Consider the following 15,009-nt stretch of genomic DNA (forward strand, 5'->3'; position numbering starts at 1 on the left):
CAGAAAACTCCAAGCACAGAAAGCTAGAAGGCAACATTTAATGCATGAGTGATGTTTATTGTAAGAGTGTTGGTTTCTTTGTGAGGCTACAGACCTCAGAGAAGACCACCCTCAAACTCCAATGATAACATCTCACATAAAATCCTGAAAACAATTTTAATATTTTGTAAATATATATATATATCAGGACTCACATGCACTGGAATGTACTTTAACATATCATCAGTGATCTTAGAGTTGGCAGGTGATTTTTACACTAGCTATTTCCATTTATCAGAAGTGTTTCACAGAAAAATTCATATACAAGTGGCTCAAAAATAGCTAATATGTTGTATGGCCGGCTTAGTTTATTTTTACTTTTTTTATTTTAAGTGGCTTAAAGTGTTGCAGTGTACTGATGAGCCACAGGAAGTGCTGTGGGAGTGAAGTATTGCTAGACACAACTTCCCCAAACTTGCACTCATAACTGAAGACTGGATGCTACGCATATGTATAAACATTTCTGTGGCAATGTGTTGAAGTCAATGGCTCAAAATACAGACGCCACTATTAAAGACACAATAACGCAATAAGAATGACATACCGTGGCAATTCAGATACTAAATCTTGCCGTTTGGCAGGTGTGTTTACTTTGATCAGATAAAAAAAATTGCAGGATGTGTGATGCTTCAGCAGTGCAGCTCATTTGAGAAGTTAACATGCACCTCAGTTCTAATTTTAAACCATTTCTGCTCAGGCTATAGACAGTTAAACAAAAATTTATGAGTGGACTGGAACCAATTAGAAGGAAAACTGCCTGCTACAACCATGAGCCATATGGAGTCAAGAATCCTACTGTAAAGCAAACAGAATTTCACCTCTTAGATTTGCATAATTGTGTTAGACCTATTTTTCACTAGGACCAATGATTGACGTTTGTCTTCTGCTATCGCAGTGCCATTGCATTTGCTTAATTCTATGATGATGGAAGCATTATCATGGCTTTTTCTTCATATTCGATACAATATACATGTTTTTCATGCTTTTAGGTTAGCCTCTTACAATAAGATTAACATGGGCCATTGTTTAGGTTAATTTGTCTTATACATAAAATAGTTCTTCTTCTCATTTCAACAATGTGAAGCCTGCATATGGCGGCTTCCACATGCACATTATTGTGTTTTTCTATATAATATGCAACAATTCTGCTGATCCTTGGCACAGCTGAGAAAAGTACAGTAATACAACTTTGTCCACAGCCCTCATAATTCAGGTTTACAGGCGGGGCTTGAGCAGCACTTGTAGCACATATGACAGGTTGAGAAAATAGTTTGCGGTTGTGCTCAGGAAGCCTCACAGCATAGAAAGAAAAAGACTGCATTTCCTGAACTTCCTTGAACCCCTAAAGGCCATCAGAAATAGCAGTTACTATAAGAGGAGATATGCAGAATTCCTTACTCAGCAGTAAGTATGTTGACTTCCCTGTTTGGCCAACGTCTCAACACCGATTTTCAGTCATCGCTTTTCTAAGATGATATGTACATGCTGGTTGTGTTTATCTGTGCGTTTTGTTATTGCTGCAGCATTTCTACTGACCTCACTTAAAGAGTGGACCGCGCTTTTTGAACAAAAGAAGAGGTAAGACTTGTCATTTATCATTTGTGCTCAGTAATCTCCAGTAGTGCAGTTCACATAGCTTTGTATGACTGATAATGGTCAACAGTAACATACAGTCCATGCACACACTGAAGCCCTAATCAGTCCATGCTGCAGGTCAGCTGTTTATATAATGGAGCTATTCAATTAAGTGAGCCTATATGTTTATAAAGCTATTTGATATTTGATCATAGCACTAAAATTCTTTCTGAAAACTATCACTGTGTCAAACAACTGATGTTTAAGTGTTTGCCTGATGTGTACTCAGGGAAATCAGTCAGAGGAAGGCCTGAAGGCCGGTTAGTAATGACTAATTACTGAATCCAGATATTAATTAGTACCTTTTTTTAAGTTTGGGCACTGGGCACTCCTGGCAACACTGCATATTTTGTGAAAAGAAATAATCACAGTCTCAGTAAATAATCTTAACAATATTTTATATATTGTCGATCAGATTAATGTAAATAAACCAAAAATATTAATAGTGGCACATGCAAATGTGTAAAGTCTCATAATTTTACAGAGCTGTCTAGGGATGTGAAAGTGAAGATAAATAATGCATACAAAGCAGAGGAAGGCTATAAAAAGATGAAGCTTTTCCAGCTCGCCATATTTACTGTCCAAAATGTCATTGAGAAATACCAGTAAGGGGAACTGTGGAGGCTCTAAATCACCAAGCAAACTCTCCTGTAGAACTGTTCATATGTTGGCCAGAAAGCCAAAGCAAACTATATAACTATATTAAAAGCAAAGGACTATCAGGGGGATTTAGACACAGGAGTTGTGGTGCACCATTCTACTGTGCAGAGTTGCTTTCCTGAAAATGATCTGCATATAAGACTTATTAAAAAGCGACCTTACCTGTGGCCTCACAATGCAAGTCTATGTCTGCTGTGTTTGCAAAACAACATCTAGATAATCCAGAGCAATTTTAGAAACAGGTGATGTGTACTGGTTAAGGTAAAATTGAACTCTCTGCTTACAATCTCCAAAATCTCCATTTGATTTGATTACAAGAACTCATTTGCCACTGTCAGGCATGAGGGTGGATCTCTGTGGATCTATGTTTTGGGGTTGTGTAGCAGCCAGAGGCACAGTAAACACCACACTGGTAGATGGAAAATGGATTCTACAAAATATCTGCAAATTCTAGATGCAAATGTTTAAACTGTCAAATAACTAAAGCTGTAAACAGCATAGAATGCCAAAAACGTTTGCAAGCTGCAAACAGAGGGGTGATTAAATACTGAAATAATAGGTTGTCCTACTTTAACCCATGCCATAATAATAATTATTTTTTATTATTATTACACAAAAAAATAATTATGCATAAAAATTGCTGCAAATGTTTTTGACAATTACATAACTTAAAGTGCCCACACTTGCAAACAACTGTATGTACATGAAATCAGGTAAGCTGCTAGTTGAACTGAACTAATTCATATAGTGGGTGGGTTTCACAGAGAACACCAGATTGGACTTCATTGATAAAACAAGAAATTCTTGTCATTTATTTAAATGTTATATAATATTTAACAGGTAAAACCAACAACTAAAACACTTTTGGGTGGCCAGTGAAAGTTTCTCATCAGGAATCTCACACTGGGACAACATAGGCTGACAGTGATTGTCAGTGAAGGCAGGCGCATGACTTGATCATTTTGGAGTAAGGAAGTGAAAATGTCTCTTATTAATTATATTGATGGGGAGGTGTGGGAAATATTGTAGGATACATTATGTGGGATGCAAAATTCAAACACACTACTTTTGAGTGTGGGCACTATCCAGTCTTTTAAATTATCCCATAAAATGTCATAAATATACAGTGGCATGCAAAAGTTTCTGTTACTGTGAATAGCTAAGCACGTAAATGATAAATAAAAATAAATAAACACATTTTCTTTGGTTTTGTTTTTAAGTAAAATCTCTTTTTTATCTCATCTTTTACAGTTTGAAAGTAACAAAAAAGAAAAGGCCTCCAAGCAAAAGTTTAGGCACTTTGTGTGGTCAGTACTTAATAGTATCACAGCTAGTAAACGCCTTTTCAGTTCATGTTAGGTGATTTATGCCCATTCATTCTTGCAAGAGGATTCTAGTTCTGTGAGATTCTTGGGCCGTCTTGCAGCTCTATTTGCTTCCAGAATTTGCTAGCATTTAATGAAATAATTCTTCCCTATACCCGTGAAATGTAACACAAGCCAAGAAACATATCTATTAATCCACCACTGTGCTTAACAGAGAGGTATTCATTTCATTAAATAGCACAGCCTTTTTTTCGTTTTTCTAAAACATAATTGACCAAATTATGGTTTAACTCCAACTTCATAAGCTCACAGAACCTGCACCAGGCAAAAATGCATCAGGGATTGTGCAGATGTTTCTATGACAATGAATTCTGGGGTGAGGCAGCACTTTGATTACTTTTCCTTAAATCATATTTGTGCAGGTGCTGCTGCACAGTAGAATAGTTCACCACCACTCCAGTGTCTGCTCAATCCTCCTGAAGATCTTTTGCAGTTAATCACAGGTTTTGATTTGCCTGTCTACCATTCCTACGAGCAGATCTCTCAGAAAGTTGGTCCTCCAGACCTCAGCTTGACCTCCAGCTTTGTATTATTTTGTATTAAAATCTGTTACTCACAAACATCACCAGGAGCTGCGTGTCATCTCTGGCGATGCTTTGCCAAGCCTCTAATGAAGCCATCTTCATCTCTTGCTTGTTTTGGGATATTGTCCTTTAATTTTACTCTTCAGCATAAGGAATGCATGCTCAGTTGACTGGTCAGGTGACTGGAAAGACTTTTAAAAACACCTATGTTGCTTTAACATAAATTTTGGGATCATTATCTTGTTGAAGTGCTGTCCAATGAGTTCGAAGGAATTCACTGGATTTTGAGCAGATACAATGTTCCTATACACCTCAGAATAAATTGTGCGACTGCCTTCAGCAGTTACTTTCTTGAAAACTGGCTGTTCTGGTTAGTGGTTTGCGTTCTGCATTGTAGCCTCTGTATTTCTGTTCATTAAGTCTTTTGTAAATGTCTCTGACAAATACACAACTGTCTTCTGAAGGCTGTTTCTGGGGATTGGGGATTTTTCTGAAGATAAGTGAGGATTCTTCCTCCATTAGCAGTGGAGGTCCTCCTTGGCCTACCAGTCCCTCAAAAACCTACAAGTCCCTCAGTAATGCATTCTTTCTTCTTAATGAAATTCCACACAGTTCATTTTGATAATCCAAGGCATGACCTATGTGGCTACTGGCTTTAGACTCTAGAAGCTGTTTGGAAACCTAGTAGCAAGCCTAGATATCTTATGCCTGAGTAACACATTAAGTTATTAATCATAAACATCTGTGAAACCAAATGTCCCAAATATTATAGTGTCCTGAAATATATATATAGATGTATATATATGCATTCCACATATAGTACATATATGTATATACTTATAAAAATAACAACTAAAAGGTTGTTTTTCATTGCCTTCAACTGGTTGAAGGCAATGACATTCATTTAGTCACTCACCAGAGCGAGTCGGGGATGGAAACTCTGAAAACCACAAAGGCCACTTGAGTTTTCTGACACTCACTTTAGATCTGATTCACATCGTAGCTCAATAACTCAGCCATTTATCTTGCCTTATAATCCATCATGTCCATTTTGCCTTACGGTCAGTGTTAGAAAGAATGTTATCATAATATACTATTCAAAACATTGATGGAATATATATGAATATATCACTGTAGCTCTTTACAAAGGTCTGTAAGTATGTGGCCTGACAACAGCCATACTGGACAACAAGAACTAAAATGTTAAAGTCAGGCATTCAAAACATTATTTAAACCATTATCGTTTGTAATGTATAATTGGAATACGATGCACACACATTCATGAACATATACTTTATATACTTTTTTTTGAAGAAGAAAGCTAGATAAAAAAAAATTGTCAGGCCACTATGAAAACAGCTCATGTGACAGGAAATGATAAGATGGTGCATAGCTGAATTACATACATATTCTAGAGTGTGGGTGAGAGAGGAAGTCTCAGACTGAGTCATGGTGTGACTTTACTGAATGTGTTTGAGAGACCAGCATACACCACTTAAGTTCAGTTTTAGATGTCCACAAAATGGATTAATCTCTTTTTCAAGAATGTCTCCTCTTGTTTGATCGTGGAATGATTGGTCAGACAAGTGTGAATGTTTAATGTGAACCAGTGTGAATGCTTATTTTTCAGTCAAACTGTTGACTACTTAGGAAGTCCCAAGGAAGACGTTTTGTAATTGGTGGGCCAGTTTGTGCTTCTGCAACAACAGAGATCTACATCTACATCAACCCCAGTAACACTGCTACAAGACACTCACATGGATATGGTGAGTCCTGGTGTTTGCAATTAGCCTTGTTTAACCACTCCTAATCTATGTTTAGTTTAATTTCAGCTTAACATCTAATAATTAGTTAAAAGTGGTTTTGTGCATTTTGACCAGTTTTTTGACCTGATAGACTTTGTGGAGCAGTTCAACGAGACATGCCCAGATATACATTGACCAATCTAATCGAAAGCACGTCTATTTTATCTTCTGATTAGCCAATAACAACGAGATTAGGCCTGATTAGAATTGCTTTGATCCTGTTTGGCTCTATTATTCATTTATGTAATATGCCATTCAATGCTATTCTTGACGCCATAGTATGTTTCTGCTTTTTGCACAGAATGTTCATGCTTTTCCTTACAAACATGAATCTTATATTCTGTCTGGGGAACCTCTGTTCCTCTCCACAGGAATAACCCATTCCAAAGTTACTCGAAATGGTTGGAAAACAACTGTTTACTCGACGCCTTCTTGTTCTTGTCCTGTTGGTTCTGCAGTTCACTAAAATATCCCTCTAGGGCCAAGATACAGTAGAGTACAGGCACCGATTGCAAATATTTCCAACATGACAGAGAACCTCTATGAGCTTAATCACTTACCAAATGACAGTAATGGAGTCTACTCGCTTCCAAACAGTCTTTCAGTGTCACCAGCTTATGGTATATCGACTACAAGCTCACTGCAAACTTGTCCAGTGTCTCCACATGTTAACCAAAAGCATACGCTCTCACCTGCCACTCCACAAAATGAGCCTTCTCCGCTGTTTGACATACCACAAAGTGGAGGATGTTGGGACTATAATCCACTGGAGAGGTCTGCATCCACCATGTGGGGATCCTCATCTAAGGATGAAATGACAGAGACTGTGGGTTCCCATATTGTCTACCCCTTCAGTGTTGTTCCTCACAGCAATGCTGCACTGTCCAGCAAATTCAATACCAGTGCTCTGCAAAGGCTAGACTCCTTTTCCAAGGCCTTTCCCATGAAAAGCCCAAACATGGGTTTTAGCAACAGTGTAAATGAAAAGAGTTCAGAGGACAATCAAGTGCCAGAGATTCTGCTATCACCCCAGAGTGGAGCACCCTCTGATGGGTCGGATAGAGAGCCTTTTAGTCCAGTGGCCATGCAGAGTCAGACGAACCATAATCAACCAACATATCGCTATCCAATAGACAGCCAACATATGACCCACAACCACTACCAGAGCCACCAGCAATATCATGGATATGGATATCAGCAGCACAAACAACAGCTAAGAGAAAGCCACTCAGAGCAGGTATACAGGTTACCCATGTATAAGTCCCAGAACCAGTATCCTTTCCAGCAGCAAGGAATTCAAACCAATCAAAACCAGCTCACACCTTATTCATTAACCCTGCAAAAGCAACATCAGAGAGGACACTTCATCCAGCAAACTTCAATAGAAGGCCCTCAGTCTGCTGGATCACCAACCTATGGCTACACTGAGGAATATAAAGCACCTGAACAACCACTTTTCCAGGTTGGTCAAGGGTTGCCTCTGCACTCTCCTCACTTCAAGGAACCACAGCATTTTCATCCATTCCCCCACCAGAGTGATATCTTCCAGCACCAGCAACATCATGAGCAAGCTCACTCATTGTCTTATAAGCAAAACACCTCATTTGGAGACAACCCCTTGGCATCACTCAATGCTGTGCCAGGATTTTCTGGTCTAAAAGAGGAGGTCTGTATGGATTTAAACCATCATGATAAAAGGAAGGATCCCTGCGGCTCCCATTATCAATGTGTTGGGTCTGGGGCCAATCAAACTGCCCAGTCAACAGCTCTGAGGGGAGGAGTCCTTCATCATCTCAATTCCTACAGACAGCAGTGGGCACAGGTATTAAATACATCAACACAGTCTCAACAAAGGCATTAACAGGTTTATACTTTGCTTAAGTTACAATGTTTTTAATTAATGTCTTCTCTCCCATGAAGATGCACTCATCTGATATTCCAGATGACCAGATACCTGTCTACAGGTGGGGCGTGAACTTTACTTATTTATATATTACTTATATAATGGTTCTATACTGGTTTATAATTTTTATTTAATTTATATTTTAATATATTTATATTTTAGTCATGATGATATTGTATGGATTCCTCTAAACAATAAACAATATTGGATTCACATACCTTGTTTTGGGGTATATTTTATAGGAAGGAACTGGAGATGGTGAGGGACAAAGGGACCAACACCAAGCTGAAATGCATTGTCTGCCACAGGGAGTTTAAAAGTTTGCCAGCCCTTAATGGTCACATGCGTTCCCATGGGGGATTCAGGACACATCCAACAGCCTTCAAACCTGTAAGAAGATCTCAAAACTATTGACCTTTCGAAACAAACTTTTGAAAAGGTTCTTTGAAAAGGTTGAAAAAGCTGCAGTATTGCAGTAGTGAAGTCAGCATAGCACTATTCATAGCATTTTTTTATATAAATGTTTGGAAACATGTATTGTGTAGTTCACTTTCTTACTAAAAGGCTACATGTGATTAAGTACCATCTGACATCTACAGTACAAAACAGTACACACAGTACAAAACCTCAAAACTCGACCTAAAACCTAAATAAAGAGTTTATACTTCTAAATGCCAAATAAGCTATCCCAGCAAGAAATTAATCACCTTGCGTGTTTAAGGTGGTAGTAACCTCAGACTCCTTCAGATGGCATTGCACAAGGATGATCAGGCCATAAATACCTGCGGGGTGTGGCAGAATACATAGGATCTGGGATTTTTGCCACTGCTGGTAGACCGAATGACCGCATGCTTCGATGCACCTGCAAATTCAGCTACTTCCTCCATATTATGGCCTTTGGCACGTGCAATCACTCCTTTTAGCCAGTCATTAACATCTGCTTTGTGACCCAGTTTCCACACACTGAACGAAAGATTTACTGCAGTGTCCCACCTATTCCCAATATATGAATCCTGTCGTACACCCTGCAGGTATTTATAGCCCAAGCATCCACGTGCAACGCCATCTACGAGAGCCTGAATTTCCCACCGCCTTAAAACACAAAGTGACAAATGGTTTTGTCTGGGTAGCTTAATACTGCTTGTTCATATTCTCAATACTCAAATTTTTCCTTTTTTACAGAGTGACGGACAAATTCAACTGTCTCGAGAAGTAATTCAACTTGATCCTATGGTGTTACCTGTATCTGTTCCTGTAAAGGATTATCAACCTCCCTCCAAACTCCCTAATTCCCTTCATTACCCCAGACAAAATGATCTTAGTGACACAGTTCAGGCTTGTCCACAGCAACCAGGCCCTATGCCTAAGGACCAGTCATTAAATGTAAGTTGCATTTGCCCAAAATGTTCCCCTCTTAAGGGTACATGAAGTTCTGTTCACTTTATAATTGTATAACAGTATAAATCCATTCTAGGTGAAGAGTTCTGTAGGTGTTGGAGAAAATGTGGAAAAACGTGAGAAAAAAAGGTACCGCCACTACCTGGTGCCGCTTGTAATTTCCCCACATAAGGCTGGCCTAGAGTCCAGAGGACCAGTGCTTTTCAAGAGCCAGCTGCGCTCACCGGGCAGCTGCGGGGAATACGTTCCCTACACTCCTCCACCAATGCTTAGTCCTGTCCGTCCAGGCTCTGGTCTCTTCAGCAGTTTTAATGCAGGGCCTCGCTGCACTGGAACACAGAATGTCCAACGAGTGCATCTGTGCAAGGACAGTAAGTCTTACCCTAGATATGTTCACTCAAAGCCTGGAAATGTGGCAAGAAGCACATTCTAATTTTAGAAACAGTTCATATGTATGATATGTGTATCTTTAATTCATAGGTGATGTGGATGACGGTATTTTGACGTTAGATCCAGAAGACAAAATAAGCAGCATGAAACCGTAAGAAAAAAAATACATATATACATACATAACTTATTGATATTAGATGTCACCGGAGATGGCATATCAGTACTGAAGAACTGGATTAGACATCAGTGGGAGGATAGTTTGAGCATTAAAGTCTACTTTTACATGATATAAAGTGCTTTACTAAACAACAGCTTGTTTTAAAGCTTAGTGGTATTTTAAAAACATGAAATCTGTACCGGCCACTCAAAAGACCAATAAGAAGCGGGTGTTAGAAAAAAAGGTGGCATTGTGCTATTTTAATAGATAGTATTGAGGTGACAGCATCAGATGGCCATTTAAAAATAGCCATAAAAATGTGATGAGGTGGCAAATCAAACTTAAAAGCGGTATTATGCATCTCTAGTACATGTAATGCAGCAGGAACTGTGTTGTAAATGGATTATTTGTGCACTTATAACTTTTAAAGGCGAATCAATATTGGTCAAGATTTTCAAGCAGAGCTCCCAGATATTCAGAGTCACTCTAAAGTAGCAGAAGACATCCATACAGCTACTCTGCTATGGACGCCATGCCATTTGGAGACACCAGACAACCATCAAAGAGGTATTGCCAGTTCAGAGTTTGGTAATGCAGCTTTTTAAAATTATTATTGTGCACTACACTGCTAGTCATGATTACTTGTAAACTACAAAAGCTAAAATACAAGTGTTCTGATGGTCATCTGAACTTCTCTATGATCCAAGTGGATGATCTCCTGAAAATGGCATGCTCCAGTGTGCTCCCAGGAGGAGGGACAAACACAGAATATGCCCTGCATTGTTTTTTTGAGTGTAGAGGAGATGTCATGGTGAGCATGTTTACTTTTGTAGCTTTCACAAATCATATATATCATAAATGAACACCAGTTTTATTAAGCTTTGATCTTTTGCATGTAATCATCTCTTTCCAGATAACCCTTGAGAAACTACTCTCTCTGGAGCCTTTGAAACGCATATCCAGTCTTCAAACAAACTACCACTATGCAGGTGTGTAACTGTCTTAGTGCCGTTTCAAACATTCGGGCCTTCACTGTGGTTGGCTGTATAACATTCATTAAAATATCCAATGCCCGCAGTTCATTTCTAAGGATAGACAATAATCCTGCAAAGTTGTTGCTTGATGAATGGTCATTCATTTGTTTGCCGCTTAACCAAAATCATCAACTAGGATCAGATAAATGGACCCTGCAAGAGAAGAGGCAACTGAACAAGGCCCTGGTCATGTGCAACAAGGATTTTCACCTCATTCAAAAAATGGTAAATACTCCTACTTAAATATATAGTCAATAACATTTTTAGCATTGCTTTCTTTAAATTAGACTGTGCTGTGTGCTATTGGTGTACTTTGACACAAACGATGAGTTTCAATACTAGGTGAGGACAAAGTCAGTAGCTCAGTGTGTTGAATACTACTACACATGGAAGGAGAGGCTCCGGCTGGGCAGGAAACTCAGCACAGGCCCTGCAACACCAGTCCCAGAAAAGGAGGTGAGATGTAATCTAATTAGTTACTTACACGTTTTTCTAGTGGCCTACATGCTAAATACACTTCAAGTAATGTAATGTGAGAATTTGTATTTGATGCTACTGGACTCCCCCTACAGTTGCAGAGTGTCATTTTGTTTTTACATCAGATTCACAAATTCACAAATACAAATTGTGCTTTGTGGCAATGACAGAGACGCCATTCTCCCTATTACAAGTCAGTGTACCATCAACATTATTTTATACCTGTTATTTTAAGGTAGAATTGCTACATAACGATGCAGTAAGAGTTCTGGACTAGATTGGATAAAGCTGAACACTTTTTGCACTACGGTGTTGCATTGTTTTATTTGACAATATATATCTGTCAGTGCTATTCCAGGCTCAGTATGCTGCCAACTGCACTATGTAACTTTTGTGGTGCTGCATGAAACCTCTTAGGAGAACTGCGTAACATTCTGTAACTCGAGGTATATTAGTGTAACTTTATATGCCAGTTCGGTATCTCTCAGATAGTCAAATGCATGTGTTCCAACGACAGGGAGCGAGAAGTGTGATTTGTATTCACCGCAGTGGAATAAAAGGGAATTAAACTCCCCAACTGTAGGAGGAGCCCAAAAGCAAAACATACCAATTCTCACAAAATGGTATTCAATACCTGTTCCAGTACAGTCTATAACTCTAATGTGACTCTAAGCACTGCTATTAATTGCTTGTATCAGCTTATAATGTTATTTTCTCTGGTACTCTATTTATGTACATGTTTGTATGTGTTTTTTATCCGTAGCGTTTGTAAGTTGTTCTTGTGGTTTCCTTGTGGTTGGAAAAAAGTGTGTGAAAGACTAGAAGTAGGCCTGTCCTGGCATCCCATCCCAGGTTCCATTTAAAGAAGCACAGACTTAATAGTTTTAAGATAAGCCTCTTGATTGACATGTAGCTACAGTGCAGTGCAGAACCCTGTAGGATTTTTAAAGAATTTGATGAGATCTGGGGCCCCACGCAAGATCTCATCTTGAGCTGTTACCAAAATAACAAAGGCTACCATCAGTAACACACTACGCCGTGAGGAACTCAAATCCTGCAGTGCCAGGCGTGTCCCCCTGCTTATGCCAGTACATGTCCAGGCCCGTCTGAAGTTTGCCAGAGAGCATATGGATGATCCAGAAGAGGATTGGGAGAATATCATGTGATCAGATGTAACCAAAACAGAATGTTTTGGTAAAAACTCAACTCGTCATGTTTGGAGGAAGAAGAATGCTGAGCTGCATCCCAAGAACACCATGAAACATCATGATTTGGGGCTGTTATTCTGCAAGGTCTTGGAGTGACCTAGCCAGTCTCCAGACCTCAACCCCATAGAAAATTTGTGGAGGAAGTTGAAAGTCTGTGTTGCCCAGCGACAGCCCCAAAACATCACTGCTCTAGAGAAGATCTGCATGGAGGAAAGGGGCAAAATACCAGCTACAGTGTGTGCAAACCTGGTGAAGACTTACAGGAAACATTTGATCTCGCTAGCTAACATAGCCAGCTAATGCTAGTAGAACCTACTGAGTCACTTTTAAACTTTTAAAGCATTTTAAGTTCAAACGACTCCTACCTTGTAACAAAGATTACTCTCAGGACGTCTCATCCATCCTCAATTTATTTATCTACCTCTTTAGGCTACCTGCATGATAAAAATATCGCTCACTTTCTGACCTTCTTCAAAGCGACTTTCTGAAACTTTCTCTCCACGCAGGCCAGTAGCCCCGTCTACTAGCAACCAACCAGTAGAGCTTCTATCCTAATATGTTCATGTGGAACTTCAGGGGACAGTTTAGCACTCCTTTTTCTGAATGTGAGCTATATGATTATTCTTGTATGCTATTTGTTCTCTTAAAACAGGGTGAATTGAAGGAAAACAAATTGTTAAGACAACTGGATCCTGTGGCCAAGAACCAGACCAGACCGGGCCCAGAGTTCTCTGACCTTTCAGACAAATCATGCGCTGCGGTTGTTTGTGAAGTACCCAGCAGTGGGCCTGTGAGTGCACATGTCCTGTAAACAAGGGTTATATAGAAACCTCATTTGCCTTTACTATTCAAACTCTGAGCTCTTGCCCTAGTTTCTGTCAGAAACTGAAATATGTTGTTTAGTTTTGTTGTTCTGAGATCAACTGTTCTTGAACTAAAGAAGGTAAGATGGGTATAATTAATTTAAAATGTTTTTTTCCCCCAAATCAGATGTTTAACGGAGACGATTGGAGCCAGAGCAGTCTGAGTGGGCTGTGTAACACACTGGCTGAATACGGCAGACCCAAATCAGCTCAGCAGTTAGTTACAGGTTCTGTAAAAAGCTCTCCTTCAAACAGTACCACCAGTGGAGAAACTGACTCAACTCTCATTTTCCCCTGCACTGAATGTGGAAAGTAAGACGCAACTGAAACATAGTTCGAAGTAGACATTTGTATCACACTTTGTAACATGGCTTGTGTAATCTCTCCATCAAGCTGCTTATTTATTGTTGAACTATAACTATCTATCACTGCATCTCTTCTGGCAGGGTGTTTTTTAAGGTCAAGAGTCGCAATGCCCACATGAAGACTCACAGACAACAAGACGACCCACAGTTGTGGCAGCTTCATAGACTTCCTGAACAGGAAAACCAGACTATGACACCTGCCAGCCCTTCTGTTACACCACTTCAGCTACCCACAACTCCTCAGTCTTTACCCTGCAGCAGAGGTGGAAACGTGAAAACACTGATCATTAATGATTCAGAAGCTCTGCAAAAAGCGGCCTGCCTTTTGCGGCACCAGAATCGTAAAGAGTGATTTCACGAACTTTGCTGAACCAGCCAAAACTGGGTGGTTGTTGCTTTTTTTTTCTTAAATATTGTAATTAATTTTGCACATATCGACGAGGCTAGAGAAATAACATAACATACATAACCTAAATAAAGTGTTGTGGAATTAAACAATATGCAATGAAGATTTGCTGTAAATGATGAAATGTAGCAATGATGGCATGTAAATTGATGCCATGAAATACAGCTAACATGTTTAATCAAACTGAATGACAATAACAAATATTGTACATGGTTTGTTTCCAGCATCACAATGTCCTGTTAACACACAAAGACCACAGAGCTGGTGTGGAGAAAGTATTGTAAAGTAATGTGTTATTAAAAGCTTAAAAGTGATTCAAACTGGTCAACTTTAGGGCACTGGGATATTTCTTCATACAGGTATGCTTACGTTTGTGCGGTTTTAGCACATAAAATAGTCATGTTTTCAGCGACATTATTTGAGTCATCTATCACTGGTAAACCTCATCTTTAAAGATGAAGGTCAGTCGTTTTGGGGCACACAACATCTAAATAGTTATTTATAGACTTAGTAGCTACCTAAACTGAATATGGGCTAGCTACAAATTGTTAGATTGCTAGCTAAACATTTTCAACAAGTATTGTTAGGCATTACTAGTGCAGAATTTACAGTACCTTATTCAAATTCAATCAGAATTAAAAAATGGTGGATACTTCATGTTAAGTGCTAAGTGGTGTGTTAACAGTGCTTTGTAGCCAACATTTATTTACTTACTGCCTTACTTTGTACGACATGTAGACTTTACATTGTTTAAAAGAAA

General features: G+C 39.1%; 1 protein-coding gene across 2 annotated transcripts; it reads left to right on the forward strand.

Moving 5' to 3' along the window:
* The first annotated feature begins 1,370 nt into the window (after positions 1–1,370).
* LOC140564141 (transcriptional-regulating factor 1) lies at positions 1,371–14,563 on the forward strand. 2 transcript variants are annotated; one of them, XM_072689290.1, is made up of 17 exons: positions 1,371–1,443; positions 1,563–1,617; positions 5,874–6,009; positions 6,420–7,870; positions 7,969–8,012; positions 8,194–8,341; positions 9,134–9,334; positions 9,426–9,720; positions 9,830–9,890; positions 10,327–10,463; positions 10,604–10,707; positions 10,810–10,885; positions 11,067–11,155; positions 11,273–11,386; positions 13,268–13,405; positions 13,606–13,790; positions 13,925–14,563. In XM_072689290.1, exons 4-17 carry the CDS (start codon positions 6,575–6,577, stop codon positions 14,193–14,195), a joined length of 3,159 nt encoding a protein of 1,052 aa, XP_072545391.1. In that variant the 5' UTR covers positions 1,371–1,443; positions 1,563–1,617; positions 5,874–6,009; positions 6,420–6,574; the 3' UTR covers positions 14,196–14,563. The 2 variants fall into 2 exon arrangements, with proteins under 2 accessions (XP_072545391.1, XP_072545392.1); XM_072689291.1 differs by lacking the exon at positions 1,371–1,443 and having other exon boundaries at positions 1,523–1,617.
* Positions 14,564–15,009: the final 446 nt, after the last annotated feature.

This window comes from Salminus brasiliensis, chromosome 10 (assembly GCF_030463535.1).
Source record: "Salminus brasiliensis chromosome 10, fSalBra1.hap2, whole genome shotgun sequence".
Taxonomy (NCBI): Eukaryota; Metazoa; Chordata; class Actinopteri; order Characiformes; family Bryconidae; genus Salminus; species Salminus brasiliensis.